Source organism: Protomyctophum parallelum, assembly GCF_964188405.1.
Source record: "Protomyctophum parallelum genome assembly, chromosome: 13".
Lineage (NCBI taxonomy): Eukaryota > Metazoa > Chordata > Actinopteri > Myctophiformes > Myctophidae > Protomyctophum > Protomyctophum parallelum.
In genome coordinates this window covers 38,639,208-38,666,077 of record NC_139708.1, presented here as the reverse complement: position 1 = coordinate 38,666,077, position 26,870 = coordinate 38,639,208, and the positions used below count along the sequence as shown (strand labels likewise).

The window sequence follows — 26,870 nt, the reverse complement described above, 5'->3', positions numbered from 1 at the left end:
GTCACCACCTCACCACCGGAGCGGTGGTCGTCACCACCTCACCACCGGAGCGGTGGTCACCACCACCTCACCACCGGAGCGGTGGTCACCACCACCTCACCACCGGAGCGGTGGTCGCCACCACCTCACCACCGGAGCGGTGGTCACCACCACCTCACCACCGGAGCGGTGGTCACCACCTCACCACCGGAGCGGTGGTCACCACCTCACCACCGGAGCGGTGGTCACCACCTCACCACCGGAGCGGTGGTCGTCACCACCTCACCACCGGAGCGGTGGTCACCACCACCTCACCACCGGAGCGGTGGTCACCACCACCTCACCACCGGAGCGGTGGTCGTCACCACCTCACCACCGGAGCGGTGGTCACCACCACCTCACCACTGGAGCGGTCGTCACCACCTCACCACCGGAGCGGTGGTCGTCACCACCTCACCACCGGAGCGGTGGTCACCACCACCTCACCACCGGAGCGGTGGTCGTCACCACCTCACCACCGGAGCGGTGGTCACCACCACCTCACCACCGGAGCGGTGGTCACCACCTCACCACCGGAGCGGTGGTCGTCACCACCTCACCACCGGAGCGGTGGTCACCACCACCTCACCACTGGAGCGGTCGTCACCACCTCACCACCGGAGCGGTGGTCGTCACCACCTCACCACCGGAGCGGTGGTCGTCACCACCTCACCACCGGAGCGGTGGTCGTCACCACCTCACCACCGGAGCGGTGGTCACCACCACCTCACCACCGGAGCGGTGGTCACCACCACCTCACCACCGGAGCGGTGGTCACCACCTCACCACCGGAATTCCAGACTATATGGATGAGCCCTAAGTCGACTAAAACAACACTGCGTGTGTGCATAGGAGTCCTTAGCTATGTTTCACCAGTTTCAGTTGAAACGGGCCTCCATCCTCAGGGGGGCCTCCACCCTCAGGGGGGCCTCCACCCTCAGGGGGGCCTGAGTCCAAGCTCCAACTGAACGTCAGGCGTATCACTCAACCCCCGCCACTCTTGGCCCTCTCTCTATCTCGCTCACTCACTGACTTGCTCTCTCCCACAATGTTAAGTTACATAGATCTATTTTATGTAAATAACCGTGGTAAAATGTGCAGCATTTGGGAGGTAAAGGGGAGACACTTAAATTTGTGAAGGATGAGGAGAGGTGGTGTTGTTGCTAATTGTTGAGAGTAATGGATGCATGTGATATTGAACAGTCAAACTATTTGTATCAATACGGCTGTATCAACAAATTAATTATGTCATAGGTATATGGGGGGGGGGCTCATATTTGGTCTTGAAACGGGCCTCCAGATTCCTAAGGCCGCCCCTGTGTGTGTGTGTGTGTGTGTGTGTGTGTGTGTGTGTGTGTGTGTGCAGGGTGTTTGTGCTGGTGCTGGTGGTGGTCTCCGTAGCGTGGATCCCGGTGGTCCAGGCCAGCCAGGGGGGTCAGCTGTTCATCTACATCCAGTCCATCAGTACCTACCTGCAGCCTCCCGTCTCCGTCGTGTTCCTCATGGGATGCTTCTGGAAGAGGACCAACGAGAAGGCATAAGCTTTTATGTCTCTTTGTCTTTCAGCTGCAGTTTACAATAGAGCACCGAAGTCTGACTTCAATGTCGGTAGAGGGCGCAAATCCACAGGTTCATGTACTTTTTATTTGCATTGTAATCCCCATAGGGGGATTTTAGATCGCCTCATAGCCTATAAGAACTGTGTTAAATAAACATGTCACCCCGGCCGTTTCACGGGTGGATATGAAGATTCAACTGACTGAGAGAAAACGCTAATGTTACTGCTACTGAATTAATTACATTTTCGCTATAGAAACAGACTGTATCATATGAGTGACAGACTGACTGTTGCAAACGATACAGAGACACCTCACTGACAATAACGCCGAGACAGCTTGTTTATTTTTGGACCGCTTATATGAAACGATTTTAAGATCACCCCATGTTATTCTCCATAGAGAAATTACTTCCGCGAACCAGGGGGGGAATCGAAGGGATGAGCGAGTTACGTCAGGACTTCGGTGCTCTATTCATGTTGATTGAAATGTTCAAATTGAATGAAGATGCGACCCGGGTCTTTACTGATAATCACACAACAATCCCGTGCTGGTAAAGAAAGCCAAAACAAAGATACATTAAAAGCAGGTTGGCAACAAGATGCACTTACATACATACATGAAGCTGTGCCATTTTCAAAGGATTCTTATACATTTATACATTTGAAAACTTGTGAAATGGGACATTCTGTGAAATTAGTTCACTGTAAGTATATTTCGATGCCAATACTTTTAATCAAATAAAGTTTGAACACGTTTGATACTTACTTAAAGGACCACTTCACCACTTTTCAACCTATCTTCAGTACTCACTAATAATCATGAAAAAATGGCGCAATTTTTTTTCTACTCGTCTCATAGGAGGGCTGTGGGCAGTTGAGAAACCGTCTTCCAGTGACATCATCGATGGGGAATACAAGCTAATAGAAACTACAGGCTTTCTAGTTCTGAAAAGTTGCAATGCGAAAATGGAAGCCATCGTTCTCACGATAATGAAAATCAAAAAATAATTGTTTAAAGAAATATCTGCCTAATGATGATGTCACTGGAAGACTGCCCACAGCCCTCCTATGAGACACAGACTGAGTAGGAAAGAAAATGTGCCATTTTATCATGATTATTAGTGAGGACCTATTATATGAAGATAGGTTGAAAAGTGGTGAAGTGGTCCTTTAAATAATGTGAATACTTCTTCCACCACTGCTTGACCCAATCTGAGAACCCATCGTCAAAAAAACTGGAACAACATATTTTCAGATGGGGGTCTGCAGGACATGCAATTACATACATTTGTGGGAGTCCTTGACATGAAAGCGTTTGAGAACGACTGACACAGAAACATGAGGTTTCTCCAGGATTTAGAAGGCATTTGTAGAATCGTCCTCAGGTCTTTAAAATGGGTCAGACCGTCTCTCTGACCTCCATCTCTCCCTGTCCCGTCCATGTCCACTAGGGGGCGTTCTGGGGCCTGGCGCTGGGCCTGCCGGTGGGCTGTGTGCGCATGGTGCTGGACTTCGTCTACCCGGCGCCGCTGTGCTACCAGGAGGACGCCCGGCCGCCCGTGGTCGGGAGCGTCCACTACCTCTACTTCTCCACCATGCTGTCCTTCCTCACGCTGGCCGTGGTGGTGGCGGTCAGCCTGGCCACGGAGAGGCCGCGCCCGGAGCAGGTCAGTGGATGGTGGCGTATAGTTGGTCAGCGGTTTGTTTTCGTCGACTAAAACTGAGACGGAGATTGGGTTTGTCGACTACCTTTTTTCACTGGCGGAAACTAAATGGAAACTAAGCTACGATGACTAAAACTAAGACTAAATATATTGACAATTTCGTCAAACAAATAAAAACTAGACTAAAATGTTAGGAAGGGACTGGTGGACAAAATATCCAGTCATTTTACACTTGGTTGCTTGCCGATCTACAAGTTCAGACGCGTTGTGAACTTGTAGATTGGCTATTTTCAGTAAGTGTAAAATCAGTCATTACGACTAAAATACATTTTAGTTGACTAAATCAACTGTAGATTTAGTCGACTAAAATCTTACAACATTTAGTCGACTAAAACTAGACACTAGAACATTCCGAGTGACTAAAATGTGACCAAAACTAAGTGAAAACTATGCAACAACACTGGAGCGGCCCCCTGCCCGGGGGGAGCAGGTGAGTGGTGGTGGTGTAGTGCACAGGTTCCCAAAGTGGGGTCCGGGGACCCCTAGGGATACTTGAGCGAGTTCCAGGGAGTACCTCAATTATAGTAAGAGAAATCTATGAAAATCTGGGAACTAAATCGTTACCAAGAAATTTCTTCACCAATGTGTTTCTAAATGTGTCTAATAACATGTACTAAAAGTTTGAAATTCAACTCGTGTGGGGAATTGAGTTATTAGCATAATATGTGACCGTACCCATAACATCCTATATAAGGCCAAAAAGTCCAAACGTCATCATTCTTTAAGTAGCATGTGACATATGAAACTAGGGGTTTTTCATGATTCTGAATCTATTCCAAGCATTAGTTTTGCACAAAAAACACTCCTTGGGCTAAGTTAGGCCATATCCACTTAGTTATAGTTAGTTTATTTATCTCAGTCATTTACAGTACAGTACATTTCAGAATGGGGGTTTCAGAATTACAGTTTGACTGAAAAGGTTTGGGCTGAAGCCGAAGCTTATTATGCCCACCTTTTTAATGATTCAAATGATAGAAGAAAGGAAAAAAAAGGAACAGAAAAAAAACAAAAACAAAAACAGGAACAATAGCAATGGGAAAAACTGATTCTCTGTAGTGATGTGCTTCTTGTATATCAATGATGAACAGAAAATTAATATTTAGCTTAAATGTCTTATACTAGTTACGTTACGCCCACATAGATTTAGCTTTTTTAGAGCATACTTTTATATTTGAAGTGGTTGCCTCAAATATAGTGTATTTTTTTATTATTCTCGTTTACTTTTACTGCATATGTGTTTGTATATTTATGTTTGAAGTGGTTACTTCAAATAATTTATTTTATATATATATATATATTATTATTATTATTTTTTATATATAATTTTGTAATTTCTACTGCCTATGCATATTGTATTTATTAAAGTGATTTTTTATATTTGTCAATTATCATAGCTTTATATGATTTTTTAAATGTTCTTATGGAGTTGCTCTCTTTTAGTTCTGTATTGAGTTCGTTCCACAGATTCACCCCAATGGCAGATAGACATCTCTCTTTTATGTTAGTTCTTGAGATTTGACCAAATCACTTGACCAAATGTGCTGACCTCTTCACGTTTGTGATGACGGCTATGGCCTAATTTAGCCCAAGGAGTGTTTTCTGTGCAAAACTAATGCTTGGAATGGATTCAGAATCATGAAAATCCCCTAGTTTCATATGTCACATGCTACTGAAAGAATGATGAAATTTGGACTTTTTTTTCTTTATATAGGATGTTATGGGTATGGTCACATATTATGCTAATAACTCAATTTCCCACAGGAGTTGAATTTCAAACTTTTAGTACATGTTATTAGACACCTTTAGAAAAACATTGGTGAAGAAATTTCTTGGTAACGATTTAGTTCCCAGATTGGTCAAATACCTGATAAAATGCCCTTACTATTAGAGATAACTAAATGAGAAAAAGAGGTTGCGCATCAGCAATGGCTTTCAGTGGTTGTGCCAAACCCAAATCAAGTATACATCAAAAAATAGGAATTTTAAAAATTCCAAAAAGGTAGCACATCCAAAAATTAAACAAGCGGGGGACAAGGTACTCACATTTCCATTTCTTTATTGGCAAACACCAAAAAGGAACGCTAACGCGTTGAAGGCTGCATAGCCGAAACACGTACGCCAAAAAGGAACGCTAACGCGTTGAAGGCTGCATAGCCGAAACACGTACGCCAAAAAGGAACGCTAACGCGTTGAAGGCTGCATAGCCGAAACACGTACGCCAAAAAGGAACGCTAACGCGTTGAAGGCTGCATAGCCGAAACACGTACGCCAAAAAGGAACGCTAACGCGTTGAAGGCTGCATAGCCGAAACACGTACGCCAAAAAGGAACGCTTACGCGTATCGGCTATGAAGCCTTCATACTTTGTACTTTGTCCCCCGCTTGTTTCATTTTTGGATGTGCTACCTTTTTGGAATTTTAAAAATTCCTATTTTTTTGACTCAATTAGAGATAGTTAGATAGTTTGGTTCCATTTGTACACTCTCTCAGAGTTTAATTAACAGTAGTTTTACAATATAAATTGGGGTACCAGAGATAGAAATAGCCATTAAATTGGGGGGTCCGTAGCCTAATGCGTGTGCATGAAATGCATGAAATTAATATGTTTCGGAATCTGCTAGAGCCGTAAAAATCCTCCCTTATCAGGGGGGTCACTGGCATATGTTTTCAAATGGGGGGGGGTCCGTGACCTAATAAATGTTGATTCGGGGGGCCTGCAGTGGTCAGTCAGTCTGTTCCTCGGAGAGGCCCCCCCATAGGTGGCGGGTGCGTTTTACCTTTGGGTAGGCTATATAATTGCGTTGGGGGGGGGGGGGGACTCTCGCCGCCGCCGCGGATTTATTTATTTCCCAGATGGTCTAAAAATGAGTTATTTAGCATACTTTTACCAATGAATTAGCCTATACGCAGACAACGACTTTTGGACGTCTTTTTCTCAAGTCTCGAGTCATACAGTGTAGATTACCCGGCGGTGTTGCTGCCCCTCCGGGAGTCGCGGCTCATGGCTCTTCACAGACTGCACAGAGACAGCAGTCACTCCGATGAACGTGTCAGTGTTGCTGCAGTGGTGTGAACTGTGAACCGTGCGGGCACTGGTGGTGGTTCTGACAGCCGACTCACAGCTTCTTCTTCTTTTTTTTTTTTCTTATAATTTTTATCCCACGATTTTGTAACCCATTTTTCACCCCTGTGTCAATTATCTAATGTGATCCTGGGCTCTACACACCCTCCGCCAACCTGGGGAGAGCAACGGACTTTAACTCATGCTTCCTTCATGCCATGAGTGTCCAAGTTGCTCCTTTACACCTGACAGGGGGGAGTTTCCCTGGTTGGACGTAGCGCGTGGAAGGAACACGTTATTCCAACCAGTTCCATTCCTCCCCATCAGGCGCCCCAGCTGGCCAGGGGGAGGCAGTTTAGAGACCAGGATTACTGCATGTTTTTGTGAGGGTACCTACCCTAGGGGACACGGGGAGAACATGCAAACTCCACACAGAAAGGCCCTTTCGCCAACACCGCCTCGGGTATGGGCACTGATGACGCGGAGGAGGAAACACACCGCCAGCACCCACAGCGCCCCGAGCGGGAATCGAACCCAGGACCTTCTAGCTGTGAGGCGACAGCACTACCAACTGTGCCACCGTGCCCCTCCAGCTTCTTCTTCTGAATTAGGCTACTTTATCATTGCCTTGAAGAAGACATTTTGCGTTTTGCTGTTTCCCAAAACAAACCAGCGCGCGCTACTCTTTGCTACAAAGCGACTGGAAGGACGAGGTTTACAGACATACCAATAGTAGTCAATCATATGCTGATTAGGCCAGTTGCTGTATAGTGTATAGCCTATCCGATCAGCGATCACCAGGGGGCAGCGACAACACACACACACACACACACACAATAGCCTTCTATAATGCTGCGCACATATATTATATATATTTAAAAAAATACCCAGCATAATTTTTGGGAAGGCTAAGCCTTCCCTAGCCTTACGCACCCGGCGCCTATGGGCCCCCGCCTAGCTGGGGCAGGTGAGTGGTGATGGTCAGTCCGGCCGGTCACAGTGCACCCTTTTGAAAAGACATATAAATAAATATTACGCATATTCTTTTCACAGATTTTGCCCGTCTATCTCTCCCCATGTAGCCTGGGCACCATTCCATTTCGGGTTCATGAACCGGTCGGGAGCTGATGATATCGCTATGCGTCATGTTGTAGTATTGTTTTGTAGTCCTCAATCTTCCCGGAACTGACTTCCATTTTTCTCAATAAAAGCTTTTATTGTTATTCTTCCGGTTTGAGGGGAAAAGGAAGTTCCGTTTGATTGTTCCTGCCTGATGACTACAAAACAACACTACAACATGACGTAACGATATCATCCTGATGACTACAAAACAATACTACAACATGACGTAACGATATCATCCTGATGACTACAAAACAATACTACAACATGACGTAACGATATCATCCTGATGACTACAGAACAATACTACAACATGACGTAACGATATCATCCTGATGACTACAAAACAATACTACAACATGACATAACGATATCATCCTGATGACTACAAAACAATACTACAACATGACGTAACGATATCATCCTGATGACTACAAAACAATACTACAACATGACATAACGATATCATCCTGATGACTACAAAACAATACTACAACATGACGTAACGATATCATCCTGATGACTACAGAACAATACTACAACATGACGTAACGATATCATCCTGATGACTACAGAACAATACTACAACATGACGTAAAACGATATCATCCTGATGACTACAAAACAATACCACAACATGATGTAACGATATCATCCTGATGACTACAAAACAACACTACAACATGACGTAAAACGATATCATCCGCTCCCGACCGGATCACACGGCACTTTTGGAACAGAGACCAGGCTTTCCTCCGAGGTGGAAAGCCTGGTGAGGCGAGGTTATAGTCCCCATGTAGGCCTACTGTCTCTCGATATACTGTGTACTATATTATATATATATATATATATATATATATATATATATATATATATATATATATATATATATTTAAAAATCACACCAGTGTGAACCAAGTGGTGCAACTCCCGTCTATTGGTTCTCTGTATCATTCCAATTTGTATCGTCCAATTTCTTCTCTGTACTCTGGTGCCCCCTACTGGTATAAACAAGTAACATACCCGTGCTCACTTATACATACAGGTACACATGCAGGTACCTACCTACCTAGGTACACGGACGTTGCTGGATGTAGGAGTGGTTGCACCACTCAAAAAGAAGAAAGTTCACCAGTGAAGTAGATTTCGTGTCATTGCTTTGTCGACGCTATAGATCAGTCGTCTCACCTGGTTCACCAGGCTGGACGCGGTGGAGGAGAACCCAGTGGAGAAGCTGGCCAGTGTCCTCACGGTGGAGGAGAACCCAGTGGAGAAGCTGGCCGGTGTCCTCACCGTGGAGGAGAACCCAGTGGAGGCGTTGGGAGGAGAAAGACTCACACAGACACGCGACACGGAACAGAATAGAACAACAGCAGCAGCAGCCGCAGCAACAACACACCGTCAGAGGACAGGTGGGTGTGTTACTGCTTTTCGCAACTCTTTTTTTTTTACCACCGTTAAATGTAGGGTACGTGACTTTCCATCCATCCATCTTCGACCGCTTATCCGTAGTCGTGTCGCGGGGCCCAACAGCTCCACCAGAGCCCGAGACGCTCCAAGGCCAGTGAGTCGATGTGTTTCCTCCAACTGCGCCTTGGTCCGCCCCGGGGGTCTCCTCCCAGTGGGACGTGCGTTGAGGACCTCCCTATAGGGAGACGCCCGAGAGGCATCCTATAACCAGATGCCCGAACCACCTAAGCTGGCTCCTTTCCAGGCGAAGGAGCAGCGGTTCTACTCTGGGGGCTCCATTAAGCAGTTCAAATAATATTACTAATCATATTACAGTTTTATGAGCTGGGGGCGTGTGGTATGTCATATTGCAATTTTGGGCATGTTAAGAAGCGCTTTCGACACCCCGTGGATTGCGCAAAACGGCCTTGAATTAGTCATGGGTGTGTTTAAGGAGTGTTTGAGACGTACCCAATCAACATGTCCGTACTATTCTCTTTACCAGTCAGCTGATGTCACATACGGAATGCGCACTTTGGGGATCGTGGTATTACATTTCTTCAGGCTGGCACCATAGAAGACATGACATGACTTGGGTTAATTATTCCTATTGCACTGCATGCTGTCACCTTTATGCCTCAAAATAATTTGTTTCTATTGAAAAACACCAGTAAAATAACGTTTATTATATTTTATTTCATTCAAGTCATGATGAAGGAATGAGTTGAATTCTGCTGCTTAATGCTGTGCCTGTGGCCCCGATGGTATATGGTCTTCGCTCTTAGCATTTTATTGAAGAAGACTTGAATTGGGTGTGATACAGCATATGAAAGCAAACTTCCCAAGGATTATGGAGATGTTTTAATTTATTTTCAAGGTTGAGAAATGAAAGAATTATGGCCGTTTCTAATCTCAACATTTTACAAAAAAAAAGATGCAAAAAGAGGCTGTTGCCATGTCTCATAGAAACAAGTAAATAGGTCTATAAAAATAAGCGCATATAACAGGGGTCTGTAACCTATTTTAAATTAAGTGCCATGTTTTTTATTTTCTAGATAGTGAGTCTGCCATATCCAGATTAATTTTAATGACACCACATTAAAATAAAAAAACATATTTTGATTGTCCACAAATATAAAGTTCTTCCTTCTTTTTAAATATGTTCTTGCACATTGTTATAATGATCATTATATATATCCCCCTGCAGTCAGAGTTCATAGTTTTAATGAATTAATGTGATGCATTGTGAGCTGGTATAGATCTGCTATTTTCAAAAGTAATCTTGGAAATTTTTAATTTAATTTTTGGATTAGCCGTCCTTAGTTGGGCAAATGCATTCATCTGGGGATCCTTGACATGGGAATGTGCTGTGTGAGGATCACTGGTTTAAACAACATTAGGAGAAAAGCCCAAATACCCACTTTAGAAACAAGAAAAGCAGCCACAACTAGTACAACTACCAATATTTACAAGCAACTTTACAGAAAAAGAAGCCGCTTATAATAAACAGACATGGCAACACTCCAGCAGCCTCCCAGAGCCGCTCAAGTGTAAAATCAAACAGTGCTTTTTGCGTTTATGAGGTGGTCAGACCCACGTCTAATCGTTATGCGCTGAGTGTTTTTAGGTCAAGGGGCTTAATAGCAAATTGCGCAAAGCGAAAATAATTAACATATGGACACTCCCACAATGCTAAAATATTCAGGAACGCCGTATGCCATATGTGTGTGCGTTCAACTCGGGCCGAGTGCGTTCAACACGGGCCGATATGCCTTTCATAATACGATTGTGCGCAGAGCGAGGGCAATTTCTGTATTACCCCATTGTAAAACGGATCTTCAAAATGGCACCCTCGGTCTCTCTCGTGTGACTGAACTTCTCACCCTGTATCTCTAAGGGAGATGCCAGACACCCGTCGAAGAAAACTCATTTCGGCTGCCGGGGAATCGAAGCAGCAGGGGCGGTATTGCAGTCGCTGTAACGCACTGAAAAGAGAGTTGAGCCAGAAGGCAAATCTCTCCTGTCTACCGAGCAATCTTCGTTCCTACTCTCACCTATGGTCATGAAGTGTGGGTCATGACCGAAAGAATAAGGTTGCGAATACAAGCGGCCGGAATTTTCCTTTGTCAATGTGTTAAATAGCTCCATATTCTGTTACTCGTTGCACTGATTGCTAGTATAGTGTGTGTGTGTGTGTGTGTGTGTGTGTGTGTGTGTGTGTGTGTGTGTGTGTGTGTGTGTGTGTGTGTGTGTGTGTTCAGTACCAGGGGGTCTCACTGTCTCTCCAGCTCTTTAGTAACTATATAACCAACGCTTTTAATTGATTCATCTTTTGCTGGATTCTCTCTCTACCTCGTTGGGTAAAATTGGTATTCTGACGTCAAAATGTACCTGCTATTTACTTAAGGAGCTGGAGAGAATTTCGTCAGTTCATCTATTGAGAGGATATAGACAAGAAATGTTGTCACTGCAAAAAACTCTAGTGCTGCCGTGAAGCTCGTTGCTGTGGTCCCTGAGGGGGTTCCAGGTGGTCCACGGCTAACTGACGCAGAGTCGGTAACCAAATGGATAACCTTATAGATCTTTGACCCATCCTGACCTGAGATCAGATTCATACGAGGTTTCCACTGGACACACACTGGTCTGATTAACCCATTCTGACCTGAGATCAGATTCCAAAAATGTCAGTCGTTCTTTGATTTTTCAAAAATAGCAGACCTACAAGCTCTTAGCGCGCCACTCGGTGGCACGCTATGAGCTTGTAGATCTGCTATTTTTCAATAGCTAAAGCATAACATGACGCTAACACCAAAATGGGTTCCCGTTCAGAATGGGTTAACTCTCGAGGGTGTGAACTGTACATTAATGTCAAACATCTGCAGTACGTAATTTACAAGAACACAATTAGAGAATGTATAAGAATTAATGTATAAGAATTGTTATTTTGATCGACGTTGTCTCTCCTATTATCAAAATGGCATGGAATTGTGGACAACGTTTTGGTTCTGAGAGGCTTTAATCTCATCAAAATTGTGATCTGTCCGTACGTGGCTCAAATGCTGAAATAAATAATGGACGACCTCGATATGAAAAGGGTTGAAAACCCACCGATTTTACACATTTGAAACGTTCCGTTCCTCCGTCTACAGATTCTGCCCCTTCGGCGTCCACGGGTGTCCAAAGCCAGTCGAAGCTGACCGCTGCCCTCTATTGGCTGTGTGGCATGGAGCGCCGGGAGGGAGGAGCCAATCCTCCTCCTCCTCCTCCTCCTCCTCCCCTTCCACCAATCAGCTCTCTGGAGGAGGAGCCATGTCTGAGACACCTGCTCAACGCCAACCTCATCATCAGCCTCTCCATATCCGTCTTCATCATCGCTTACTGGGCTTGATCAGGGCTGGGAAGTAGCCAAGTACATTTTACTCTACTAAGTATACTGCACTTGAGGGTGGAGTGCCGTGATTGTTGTGCTTCTTCTGTTTTATACAGTCGCCTGTTCGATCCCTGTGGGCTCCTCCCCCAGAGTTAGTGACGAAGTGTCCTTGAGCAAGACACTGAACCCCTAATTGCTCCTGATGTGCTGGCTCCGTGCATGGTTTCCGCCGGCCATCGGTGTATGAATGTGTGTGTGAATGGATGAATGTAATGCACAATCTATGTAAAGCGCCTTTGGATGAAGGCGCTATATAAATGCACCATTTACGTGTCTATGGAGTTAACATTAGTCTAATAGTTCCCCAGGTGTTGTGTATGTGTCTATGGAGTTAACATTACTCTAATAGACCCCCAGGTGTTGTGTATGTGTCTATGGAGTTAACATTACTCTAATAGACCCCCAGATGTTTTGTATGTGTCTATGGAGTTAACATTACTCTAATAGACCCCCAGGTGTTCTGTATGTGTCTATGGAGTTAACATTACCCTAATAGACCCCCAGATGTTTTGTGTGTGTCTGTGGAGTTAACATTACCCTAATAGACCCCCAGATGTTTTGTGTGTGTCTGTGGAGTTAACATTACTCTAATAGACCCCCAGGTGTTCTGTATGTGTCTATGGAGTTAACATTACTCTAATAGACCCCCAGGTGTTTTGTGTGTGTCTGTGGAGTTAACATTACCCTAATAGATCCCTATTGAGCAACTCAGCAGAACCTGCAGAAAATGCACAGACGTGGCAGTGTTTTGGTCAGTCTTTTTTTATTTATTTGGTTTTTAACATTTTAAAGAACAAAACATTTCGTTTCCCCATACCCCCCCCCCCAACATAAATACAAATACATCATTGTCCTCTTTCTCTGTCACGTCTTTGTGCTCTGCATACTCTGTTTCCTCACATGAAAGGTATTGGATAATAATAACAACAATAATTACTGCAACAACCAAAGATAGCGAGTACATTATAGTAAATATACACGACAGCAAAAGGAGATTAAGAATAAAGAAAAAGACAGCTTCAGGATAGACTTTGAGTACGCCAGTTTTAGGCCTGGGTCACAAGAGGAGATCCACACCCTCTACCAATAGGATCATGTTTTATTATTGTCTTAATCAGTTTATCAGTTCATCAATCTACAAGTTCATCATAGTCAGTTTGTTATGAAAGTCTCCCCTCAAAGAATGCCACAGACGAAAAACAGTCTAAGTCCACACTATTGATCCATAATGTATAAATGATTGATAAGGGTTCAGGACAACAAGGCCTTTTCGTGGAGGGGTCAGAATGACATTTGGACTTAGACTGTTTTTCGTCTGTGGTACTCATTTCTTATATTATTAACAATGTTCTCCCATATTCTGTCAAATTCTGTGTCAATTGTCTAATGTGCCACCGTGCCCCGGGCATAGTCTTTTGAATAACATTTCATTTAGTTTTAGTCACCTGTTAATGTTTTAGTGTCAGCCGCCTAGTTTTAGTCGACTAAATATTATATGATTTTAGTCGACTAAATCTACAGTTGATTTTGTCAACAAAAATGTGAATAATGGAATATATATCCAGTAGAACCTAAAGACATGTCATGTTATGCTTGGTTGCATGCTGAAAATAGCAGATCAACAAGCTCACAACGCATCGAGAGCTTGTAGATCGGCTATTTTCAGCATACAACAAAGTGTAAAATCAGCCGTTACGCTGCCAAAGTATTATTTTGACAACTGTAGATTTAGTCAACTAAAATCTTATGATATTTAGTTGGCTAAAACTAGACTAACACTGAAATGTGATTAAAAATGGAATAATAATAATAATAATAATGAATTGCATTTTTATAGCGCTTTTCCAAGTGGTCAAAGCGCTTTACAATCATTCATTCATACATACATTTGGGAGGTGAAGCGGCGAACAGTCGACGCCAGCGTCCTCACTTCCCACATTCACACACCAATGGTGGCAAAGCTCACACCGACCGACTCATTGGAGGCAATGTAGGGTTCAGTGTCTTGCCCAAGGACACTTCGACATGTGGACAGGAGGAGGAGCCGGGATTCGAGCCGCCGACCCAGGGGTCACTGCAGCGCCGTATCCGGCACTTCACAGATGGGGGGGACGAATCCGAACCGGCCCACATGCACGGGCGCGAAGCGCCCGTGCATGTGGGGCGATTCGCACGGGCGCGAAGCGCCCGTGCGGAAAAAAATCGGGTATTTGCGGTTATAAAGTCGTTATTTTCGGGTAAAAACGGGTCTGCACAGCAGAAATAGCCTAGTGCAAATCTTACCTTTTTGATGAGCCTGCCCGAGACATACACGGCTTTAACCAGCACTGGGCATAACATATAAACAACTTCCTGAATCCTATCCAAGTTCCCCCATAGAAATACATTGAAATCTCCACTATAGCAGAATCACACGCACTCGCACAACACTGACAGCGAGTCAGCGGCGGCCGCATGGTCCAAGTGCCTGCCCAATTTGAGGCTTTTTTATTCCCCGTGGCCGGCGGCCCAAAACGGTTCGCGGCCCCCCGTGGGCCGCTCCGCGGCCCACCGGGGACGTGTCCCCGGGGACCCCCGTGGTTCCTACGGCCCTGGGTCACTGGACCACCTGCTCTCATAGAGTATATATATCTATAGAGAAGACACCCGAGTTCTCCTCCCATCCACTTGCATTAAGTTGTAGTCCTCCCATCCACTTGCATTGAGTTGTAGTTCTCCTTCCATCCACTTGCATTAAGTTGTAGTTCTCCTCCCATCCACTTGCATTGAGTTGCTCAAAAGCGCATGAGGTGGATTCACTCCTCCTTCCTGGTAGTTACAGAGTGCATTCTGGGACGGATTGCAATGGTGAGTGGCCCCAAACACATGAACGCGCTGCCGTTGAACGCGCACGAGCGTCGTCCGTCGTGAACGTGTACAATGATAGTCAACGGACAGCGCGTTCATGTGTTTGGGGCCAGGCTGCAATACCTTCATTCGGCCACTATGTCCATTTCGCCTCAAGATTTCCTCTGGGTGCCTTCTCTATAAATATATATACTCTAAGCCTGCTCTACCTCCGGAGGAGGTTTGAAATAAATACATGAAAATGTATTAAAAAAAAACACTGACTAAAACTAAATCAAAATGTGTTGTCAAAGTCAACACTAGATGGCAGGCTGGTGTACTGTTGGTAATGACTTTCTGCTCAGTGGCAGGCTAATGACTGTTCCACTATTCTGTTGATATAGGCCAGGGGTGGTGCAACTTTGACGATGGAGAGGGCCACTATATTTCCACACTCACTCCCTATAGGGCCATATATTACTGTCGTAGCAAAAATAGCCTATCTACAAGCTCAAAACGCGTCGCGCTGTGACACGTTTTGAGCTTGTAGATCGGCTATTTTTGCTATATTCATTTTTATGTAATTTCAAATGCCTTTAATTATACGTGTGTTTAAGCATTGAGCTACTAATTTAGACTGAAGTAATTAAAGCGGGTCATCTTTGCATGTTGTGGAATTGTAAACAGCTGGAACCAATATTATTATATCAGTATTCTGATATTAACCTGAGGGCCACATTAAGTGAAGATGGGGGCCGCATGTGGCCCCCGGGCCGCCAGTTGCCCACCCCTGATATAGGCGATTTGTCCCACACCCACTGTAGTCTCAATCTCAATCTCCGGAAATTGCAGGAGGCAACAGTCACTACACACCCACCAGAGCCATAGAGTAAGACAGAGTTACGCAAACTGCCTTCACTTCATGGGGCCTGCAGTCTTCTACATAGACTTATAATGAGAATGAATGGGACAACCAAGTCCTGGACCGGAAAGTAGGCAGAAATGCATTGGACTCTGCAGGCAACAGCCCAGCTGGGCTGTTGTAATGATCTTAAATCTCTTTATTTTAGATTGTTTTGTAGTAATAGTACAACATAAAACATTACAGAGACTTTAGTTGTCACTGTACAATACTTAAAAATCACACCAGTGTGAACCAAGTGGTGCAACTCCCGTCTATTGGTTCTCTGTATCGTTCCAATTTCTTCTCTGTATCTTTTGCGTCCAGCAGGTGGCAGCCATGTCACATACTTCTCTCGTTCCAATTTCACGCATGCGCACACCACTCGTGCTCACACAGGTGCATCACAAACAGGTACACGGACATTGCATGCTGGATGTAGAAGTGGTTGCACCACTTAAAAATGTTGCACACATGCTCTTGTTTGCGCCGCCCTCGTTGAAAACGATGCATTTCAAACTCCAGCTCGTCTCAGTTCATCAGGCTGCATGAACAGCGCTGGAGCGCTCGGTTTCTGCCCCCCTCAAATACCATAACTCTTCTATTAGATGGCTCTGACACCCACACTCTCTGAAATGAAGAATGGTTATCCCTGTAACACCCAGCGGTGCAATACTACAAATTTGTATTAATGAATTCAAATTAATTTATGTTATTTTTTTTCACCTAAACGTCATCATTGATGTTCATTCCAATGCCATTGGTCATGATATTTGCATATAAATACCCCCCACAGAGGCTGAAATTCACACAAATTAAAAATCTCTGGACTCTGTGCAATTTTTAACCTATGATCTTTGACCTTTAACCCTAATAAAAGTAAGTAAAATTACTGTAATATGTTTTTTTGTGATCATTAGAATGTCTAGAACATGTACTGTAGAACATTATTCATTATTGTGAAAGATATCCCCCAAATGTAAATTATTAATTTATTATTATTATTATTATTTAATTATAAATGTTCATAAAATTTGCAACACAATATATATATATTTTTACATAATTTCCTCTGATAAGTCCTAGTAGTAAAAAAGTAGTAGTAAGGTTGAAATCGGTTTTTTGCAAGTATAAATTAATCCGGGTTTTACAGGGATAAAGGCCTATTCATACTCCAGTTTGTGTGGTGGTAATAGTAAAAATAAAGAGATGTGTTTGGAGGTGAGTGGTGGGTGAGTCGCTTACCACCGTCCACGGCGTGACGCCAGGTTGTAGTTTTCAGTAGTCACCTTATCACCCAAAACTGAAAGCCATCACGTATAAGCACTTTCGATATATGAAATGACACTGATCACCCCCCTGTGTGGCTTCTTCGACCTCATCTCATCTGGACAAAGACACAGAACAGTTTTGTCCCCTCAGCCATCGATTGCAGCGTTAAACAAACTGCCCCGCCGCTTATGAATGGTTCTGTCCTGTGTACAGTGCAGGGGACCTCGTGTATGTATTCTCTTTTGTTGAGTTGTTCTGTGTTTTGTGTTGTTTTTGTTGGTGTTGAAAATTATCCCTTCGTGGACAATACAGATTAGTATTATTGTCGTAGAACATCCTGCTTGTGTGGCATCCAGGTAATGGTTTGTGATGTGAAAATGACTTTCCTTTTTTCTTTTTTAATTGAGCATTTAATACGTAATCAATTTTTGAAATGATTGTCTCCACATTGTGTTCTTGGGGTTCCTTGGATGAGTTCCAGGGGTTCCCCATGCAGTGACCATGCATTTTGAAATGTGGAATATAATTTGAAATATTTTTAGCAGCAAAATCATCTTTTCTGAAATGCGTATTAATTTGGTGGACCCTTTTGATTGATTGAAATATTTTATTAACAGTTTGCAGAATTACAGTACATTTCAAGCACAAACACAATACAAAGACTGTTGTTAACTGCGAGTGGACGACCCGAAAAAGCATTACACTTAGGGTCCACCTTGTTCAATTCATCAAAACATTTAGAGACATACAAATAGACACTTCTATAATATCCAAAGAACAGAACAGGAATTCATCAAGGTAAAAGGGGAAAAGAAACATATATAGTGAGGGGAAAAAGGGGTGGGGAGGGGGATTCAGATTTTACGGGGGCCAGTTTCAAATTGCAGCCATCCGTAGGTGCCCTTTGAGAGCGGTTTTGAAGGATGTCTTAATGACTGTTGGTAGGGCGTTCCACATTTTGGTGGCATAGGAGCGAAAATAATTTAGTCCCTTGTTTGTACCGAATCTGGGTTTGTTGCACTCCCTCTGGTGTTGTGGGTGTGGACTTCGTTAACATTAAGGAAGTATCTAGACAGGTACATGGGTATCTTGGTGGTGTATCGAAACTTGTGGACCAGACCAGGGGGGCAGTCAGACAGATATTTTGTGAAGCCACAAGGAAATCGGGATTTCCTGAAAGTTCATATAATGACCTGTTGTGGCGCTGTCATTGGGCGCAAAAAAACCCATAGCCCCATAGAAGTCCATGTATTTGGGCCCAACTTCACCTAGACTGTATTACCTTAATAAACATGGTCATGAATACTTTCTGCTTCCAGTCACTAGTTTAAAGTCTCATTTCTAATGTCATAATATTCTTTTTGGAAAATGATGGTCCCATTTATAAAAAGAATGACCGTAAAGTTGCGCATGTTCTGAGGGGCGTGGCTACCGTTACAGTCTATGATCGGGATTCCCCACCCACTCGAGTCAAAATAAAAACCAACGGAGAAGAAGGGGGGAAGTCCCGCCTCGTTGTCTGGGCCAGCCAATGGGCCAGCTGGGCCAAAACGGATCTAGAAAGACGGCGACTTACAATTCAAGGACTGACAGGCTTCATTTTACGTTCATGTTAGACCCGGGGAACGCTTTGTCCATATTTTTTACAGTCTATGGACCAGACCCATTGCAAGATGCTGTACTCTGTCGTAGACCCTAAGCCATCCCAGCCTGGTCAAAGTGGGCAGGGGTGAGGTGGGTTCGGGGGGTGAGGCCAAGAAGGAGCCTGACCAGTTTGTTTTGGGAAGTCTGGAGCACCTTTTCACCTTGACATGAAAACAACTGGGCTAGGACTAGGCCTGCCTACATTTACTCAAGTACAATTTTGAGATATTTTTTACTTTACTGGAGTACTTCCAATTTTCAGCAACCGACATTTACAGTACTTCTACTCCACTACATCCCAGGAAGAGTATAGCTGCTACTGGCATGCTTATGGGATCCAAATGAATACATAATCTCAGAGGAAAATGTTGTACTTTTACTCCACTACAATAATTTGAAAACTAGTTATTTTCTAGATTTAGATTATTAAAATAAAACATTCATTAACCACTTAACAGCCCGATCATCGGCCATTTGAAAAAAGCCGATCTACAAGCTCACAACATGTCTCGATGTGATGCGCTGTGAGCTTGTGGATCTCCTATTTTCAAAATATTTTGTATACATTTGTAAAACATGAAATGGGACATTCTGCAAAAGGAGCACTTTTACTTTTGGTACTTTAAGTACATTTTGATGCGATAATTCTGTTACATTATATATATATATATATATATATATATATATATATATATATATGTTAACTGTGCAGTGGACGACCCAATAAAACATTACACTTGTTTACAAGAGGGTCCACCTTGTTCAATTCATCAAAACATTTAGAGACGTACAAATAGACACTTAAAAACATATGAAGGTAGATATATGATATATCCCATGTTGCAGCTGTTTGTACTGTGTTACAGTATGTGTCATACAGTAGGCTAGTACTAAGGAAGTACAGTTTGGAGGCAGGGCTAGGGACTTCCTCCTTCCTGGCTGCTAAGGGCAAGGCAACGCAGCTGGCTGTTGCTCCTCTGACTCCGAAACCAAACCAGTTCTTAAAAAAAAAACACATCATCATCACATGTAACGCCTGGAATGGGGAGAGAGAGAGAAGAAGAAGAACAACAACAACAACAACAACAACAACGCAACAACGACAATAACAAATGAAAAGGGAACATATTATAATCGCGTAGCTAAATGTCCTCGGGCTTGTTAGTTGTTGCGGAACGAGAGAGAAGAGAAACACCTATTTCTTGTACTAGTTGAGCGTCATTCTTTTTTTTTTTTTTTTCTCCTCCCCTCTCCACCTTGTCAGTTACATTACAATGGCAGCGGCGACGTGACGGTTAGTTTGACGGTTACTTTGTAGCGAAAGGGTTTGTCGGAACCAAACTTTGAACGGGGGAGTCGTGTATAGTTGGTGGGGTTCGGTTGGTGGTGGTCCTGTTGGATCTGTACGGTCCGTGGGAGAGGAGGGGGTCCCGCACGCCGAGGAGGAGACGAGACGACATCATGAAGAAACAGTTCAATCGCATGAGACAACTCGCCAGCCAGACTGTTGGAAGGTAAAAAAACACACACACACACACACACACACACACACACACACACCCCAAAACATCTCTTTTTTTTATTGGTGTCACGACACGACACCACCATGCGTGTGTTTGTGAGTGAAACCGCGTTGTTGTTATTCTCGTGTTAAATGTTTAGCTGTTCTTGACACTTTTGGCTTATTCTTATTATGATTTAATTTGTATTTTGTCCTGACGTTAGCCCTGGTGTTGTGGGCGGTGTTGGCTGGGAAGTGGGAACACGTAGCTATAGATACTGTATACCTGCATGTATACAGTAAAGTTTATTTAATAAGAAAGCTATAGGCTACATAAAAGCACTGCACAAAGTTCACACATAAGGTCTACACAATGAGGGGAATTTGCTCACGTTTGAGAGAGAGTGAGTGGCATTTAGTAAAATAGCCTTCACTGCATGTAGTACATTTACGTACTTTTCACTAGTATTTTTCTTCTTATATATTGTACTTTTACTCAACTACAATCATTTTAAAACTTTATAGTTACTAGTTACTGTGTAGATTTTTTTATTATTGTTAAGAAATATGAACCACTTCAGCCCTATACAATGATGCATAATGTGTACTTTCCACTTTTGTTACTTTTAATAGGCTACATTTCAATACACCTACTAACGTTTAAACTTTTACTCAAGTATTTTTTACTTGTAACAGAGTATTTATTTCACTTAAAATAAGACATGTGAGTACTTTATTTTCCTACTGGGAAGTGGGAACACACAGTCTTACCTGTAAATGTAGTTGGATAAGAAAGTTATAAATAAACACACATACATCTGAATGTATTTTTGTTTAATTATTTATTTAAGTAAAGAGCATTTAAAAATTATAATAGCCTTATTGTTGCCGCTGTCATGTTTTTATAGCCTGGCAAAGATTGCTGCATAAGGGATTTTTTTCCAAGGTAGTGAAAGAATAGGCTGCTTACTTTTTTTTGTATTTCAATATTTGCCTGTGAAAAGTAGCAGAGAGAGAGATAGAGAGATAGAGAGAGATTTTTATCCCACGATTTTGTAACCCATTTTTCCACCCCTGTGTCAATCATCTAATGTGATCCTGGGCTCACACACCCTCCACCAACCTAGTCCCCATATATGGGGGACAAGGGGAGAGCAACGGATTTGAACTCATGCTTCCTTCATGCATGAGTGTCCAAGTTGCTCCTTTACACCTGACAGGGGGGAGTTTTTTTCCTGGTTGGACGTAGCGCGTGGAAGGAACACGTTATTCCAACCAGTTCCTTTCCCCTCCATCAGGCGCCCCGGCTGGCCAGGGGAGTGAGTTATTGTTGTAAATACAAATAATCATAGAGAAATAATGTGTGAATGTATGGTTAACCAGCGGCTACAGCCAGGTCTGATCATATAGCCGTCACCACCCCACGGGGCCTTCTATATTGACCTCAGAGGCGGTGACCTTATTCTGGCCTAGACCCCAGGGGGACCAAGGCCTAGACCCCAGGGGGACCAAGGCCAAGGCCTAGACCCCAGGGGGACCAAGGCCTAGACCCCAGGGGGACCAAGGCCAAGGCCTAGACCCCAGGGGGACCAAGGCCTAGACCCCAGGGGGACCAAGGCCAAGGCCTAGACCCCAGGGGGACCAAGGCCTAGACCCCAGGGGGACCAAGGCCAAGGCCTAGACCCCAGGGGGACCAAGGCCTAGACCCCAGGGGGACCAAGGCCTAGACCCCAGGGGGACCAAGGCCAAGGCCTAGACCCCAGGGGGACCAAGGCCTAGACCCCAGGGGGACCGAGGCCTAGACCCCAGGGGGACCAAGGCCAAGGCCTAGACCCCAGGGGGACCAAGGCCTAGACCCCAGGGGGACCGAGGCCAAAAGGGGTTTATATCGCTGCTTGTGCTTCACACATTTCCAGGGACCCCCCCCCAGCTAGTTGTTATGCATGTTATAATAACTCTTGACTGTGGAAATCTGGGGCGGCAGTGGATGGGAACCACAATGTTCCCAGTTCGATCCCAGTGGGATCCCCACCACCGTAGAAGTGTCCTTGAGCAAGACTCTGGGGGGGGGGGGGGGGGGGGTGCGTGCATGCCTGTGTGTGTGTGTGTGTCTGCTTTGGATAAAAGCATTATATGAATGGTTATGCACACCCATTTACCATTTACAGTGTACAAATAAATGACACCAATGTCCATACATGGCAACTGACCCATGGTTTTCAACCGTATATTCGTTTTAAAGGTATATTCAGTGATTTCACTCAAAAAACCGTAGGTTTCATTTTTGGCTGGGACCTAAGCCTTTCATCCAATCAGGATAGAGAGCCAAAAACGAAACCTAAGGTTTTTTGACCCCCAGGGGTTAACTGGGGACAGGGAGGAACTCCTTATATGGTCAGCACACTCTATAGTAGAGAGGATTATCACAACAAAACAAAAAAATAAGTGATATTTGAATTAAGTGAAATCACTGAGTATACCTTTAAATGGTCTTCATGAATGTCACTGACAGTCCAGAAACCATGTGCCTATACCAGTGACATCATCGATCGGGTGGGATTCCAGGGTAATGGAAACTAAAGCCTCTCTGTCTTCCTGGAAAGTGAGCAATGCCGAAATGGAAGCCATTGTTCTTCTAGCATCAGTAAAAAAAAAAAAAAGTTAGACATCTTGAAATGACCACCCGATGATGTCACCACCAGTATGCAAATATAGGCATGCAGGTTTATTTTATTCTTAACACGTAAGAGTCCATTTGTACACTCTCAGCCTCAGAGTAAAGTTTAAGACCCCTTTAGGGTCCATTTGTACACTCTCAGCCTCAGAGTAAAGTTTAAGACCCCTTTAGGGTCCATTTGTACACTCTCAGCCTCAGAGTAAAGTTTAAGACCCCTTTAGGGTCCATTTGTACACTCTCAGCCTCAGAGTAAAGTTTAAGACCCCTTTAGGGTCCATTTGTACACTCAGCCTCAGAGTAAAGTTTAAGACCCCTTTAGGGTCCATTTGTACACTCTCAGCCTCAGAGTAAAGTTTAAGACCCCTTTAGGGTCCATTTGTACACTCTCAGCCTCAGAGTAAAGTTTAAGACCCCTTTAGGGTCCATTTGTCAGAGCTATTGACCCCGTAAGGATCAATTTGTACCGTCAGAGTTATAGACCTGTAAAGCGCCGTTATTCATATATGGATTTTCGGTGGTGAGGTGACCACCGAACTACAACATGACGTCACTGAGGTGACCACCGAACTACAACATGACGTCACTGAGGTGACCACCGAACTACAACATGACGTCACTGAGCCGCGGTGAAGAGCAAACCACCGCCCCAGCCCTTCTCTCTGTTTTTACTCACCACCGCTCAACGTTATTTCAGCTCCGTGCACTCAGTGCCGCGCTATGAGCTTGTAGATCTGCTATTTTACAATAGCTAAAGCAGGGTTCCCCAATTAGCAGCATCTGCGGTGCGCCCCCTTGTGGCCCCTGGAAGATCTTTTTTTTTAAAGGGGGGGGGGGGGGCATTAAATTAATGGCATTAAATGGGGGTCAGTAGCCTCTGCATGTCAAACTGGGGGTCCTTTTCAAATGGGGTCTTGCCTTGAAAATGTACTTTCAGGGCAGCCTGGTACCGTAGTCAAAATAAGGCCCTTGAGGAAAATTAATTGGGGAACCCTGAGCTAAAGTATAGCATAATGCTTAAGACGACCAAAAGGGGTTCCCACCCAAAATGGGTTGAGAACCACTAGTTTTATAGTGGTTAAAGCTTGTTTCTTATCTAGATCTATAGACTATCACGTTACAGTATTCTGTAGCTGGTGTTACTTTTATTCTTTAATCCTCTTTAAATTGCTGAGAATGTTCCGTCCCCTGATAGTTTGTGAAACTCTTGCAGCGAACGGTGCAGACAGACAGACAGACAGACAGACAGACAGACAGACAGACAGACAGACAGACAGACAGACAGACTGACTGACTGACTGACAGCTTGCTTACGCTTTCAGATGAGATAGCCATCTGTGTAACCATGCAAATCACCCGCCCGACCCAACACGCCAAGCATTCCTCCAGTTCCGCCTATAAACAGCCGAGGACTAATGGAGTTATCGTTGTTGTCGGGGCAGAGATCAACTATGTCCAAAATATTAACTTTTTTCAGGAAATGGACTGCCAGCCAGCCTCATCAAAGTTGGCACGGTGACATTATAGTATACACCGTTAGATAATTACATGTGTTGTTGTTGTTGTTGTTGTTGTTATTATTATATAATTTTACCTAAATCCAGCTCAAGTCTAGGAATGTGGAGATGTGTTCAGATAGAAAATGTAAAGTACAAAGCATTGGCCTTTGTTACCACCGATAAAATATGAACCTGGGTATTTTAAAATATGAACCTGGGAATTTTAAAGGACAACTTTAGTTTTTTTCAACCAAGGTTCATGTTTTAGGTTGTTATTAGAGAAACTAAAAGGTGAGTGTTAATTTTCTGCTTTCTTTCGTTTTAGGGATTTTAGCAGTTTTTGACAGGGGGGGGCGGGGGCATTCGAGCATGGGGCTAAGTATGTATTTCTTTACAAAATATTATGGCGATGTATTTTTTTATTATTTACCATAGTCCTAATAAACCCCAAGAAATTACATCTGACCACAAAAGATAACAGGATCTACTGAATGTGACAAACTGACATATTGAGCCCTATACACACAGTATAAGCCTTCCCCCAGTAGGCTACCTTCATATTCAGTAGATCCTGTGATCTTCTGTGGCCAGATGTAATTTCCTGGGGTATATTAGGACTATAGTAAATAATACAAAAATAAATCACCATAAAATGTTGTAAAAAACTACATATTTAGGCCCATGCTCGAATGCCCCCCCCTGTCAAAAACAGCTAAAATCCCTAAAACGAAAAAGCAACAAATTAAAAAAAAAATACATTCATCTTTTACTTTCTCTAATAACAACCTAAAACATGAACCTTGGTTGAAAAAAACTAAAGTTGTCCTTTAAGTTGAGGCCACAACAAGCCACGTCGTATTCCTATGAGCATATACTGAGAGATATAGCATAGGGCATACACTGAAAGGTGTAGGGGGGGGGGGGGGGGGGGGCAAAGCCATCAGTTTGGGCTGGAGTCCTTGGCACGAAAACGCTTGAATGAATGAAATAATTTAATTTGTATAGCACCTTTCCAAACATATACTGTAGTTACAAAGTTCTTTACAGATAGGTTATAAAACAGTAATCATAAAAACATCAAAACAACAAAGCATCAAAACATCAGAGACAATAAAACATGAAGAAAATAACAGGTCAATAAAACAATTAAAAGCAATATTAGGAAAAACACTTGGCATACAGAACAGATGTGTTTTTAAAAGCATTTTAAAAGAAGGCTAATCTAAGAGCCAAGGGCAGGGAGTTCCAGAGCGAAGGTGCCCGAGCCGCAAAGGCCCGGTCACCCCCAGTGACCAGACGCGTTGCAGGAGGAACTACGTAGGAGGGCCCTATCCGATGATCTCCGATGATCTACTATCTCATTTGGAAAGCATTTTGTAGAAATTAGAATGCACAGGTCTTAAGGCCTATTCATACTTTTTTAACAGTTTTAGTTTTAGTAAAAACAAGAGAGGTGTGTTTGGGTGAACGGTGGGTCGCTTACCAGACGTTGACACTAAAGGCTCCATACATAGTCTGGATTTTCGGTGGTGAGGTGACCAACGAACTACAACATGACGTCACGAGCCGCGGTGAAGAGCAAACCACCGCCACCGCTCCAGCCCTTCTCTCTGTTTTTACTCACCACCGCTCAACGTTATTGCAGCTCCGGTGGTCAGCTCACCACCGGAGCGGTGGTCAGCTCACCACCGGAGCGGTGGCCACCTCACCACCGGAGCGGTGGTCACCTCACCACCGGAGCGGTGGTCACCTCACCACCGGAGCGGTGGTCACCTCACCACCGGAGCGGTGGTCACCTCGCCACCGGAGCGGTGGTCACCTCACCACCGGAGCGGTGGTCCTCTCACCACCGAAAATCCAGACTATGAATAGGCCTTTAGGGTTACCTTCATGGCAGGTAAATAAAACCTTTGGGCAGCTATAGGCTTTCAGGTTGCCCGCCCGAAGGGGGCAAGTGCTTGTTTATAAACTGTCTATGAACACAACAGTTCAGTTCAGTTCAGTTTAGTTTATTTTGGTCATAGAATGAACATTGCATTGATTGCACTTGATCATTTTCATTATCTTAGTATTTAGACCAAAAAAGTATAGGCTCAAGCCAGTGGCTTTACTGGCTTATTTTGCCTATCCTATTTACACCAACTGAAATAATAATATATACAATACATATAACACACTTGGGGGAGGGAGGG

The 26,870-nt window shown here is 43.9% G+C and overlaps 2 protein-coding genes across 3 annotated transcripts in view; both read left to right on the top strand.

Annotated features, from left to right (window-relative positions):
• slc5a11 (solute carrier family 5 member 11) overlaps positions 1-12,319 on the top strand; it is a gene marked incomplete at its 3' end in the record, with an annotated part of 42,187 nt that extends 29,868 nt beyond the window's left edge. Inside the window, exons 11-14 of the mRNA XM_083779092.1 lie at positions 1,385-1,553; positions 3,028-3,243; positions 8,657-8,894; positions 12,081-12,319. Coding sequence (XP_083635218.1) covers positions 1,385-1,553; positions 3,028-3,243; positions 8,657-8,894; positions 12,081-12,319 — 862 coding nt within the window. The remainder of the gene's footprint in view (positions 1-1,384; positions 1,554-3,027; positions 3,244-8,656; positions 8,895-12,080) is intronic.
• Positions 12,320-20,091: 7,772 nt separating this feature from the next.
• The window catches only part of LOC310869938 (rho GTPase-activating protein 17-like), a 121,913-nt gene continuing 115,134 nt past the window's right edge, over positions 20,092-26,870 (top strand). For both annotated transcript variants that reach the window (XM_083780928.1, XM_083780929.1), the window contains exon 1: positions 20,092-20,518. In XM_083780928.1, the coding sequence (XP_083637054.1) occupies positions 20,466-20,518 (53 nt within the window). In that variant the 5' untranslated portion in view covers positions 20,092-20,465. The remainder of the gene's footprint in view (positions 20,519-26,870) is intronic.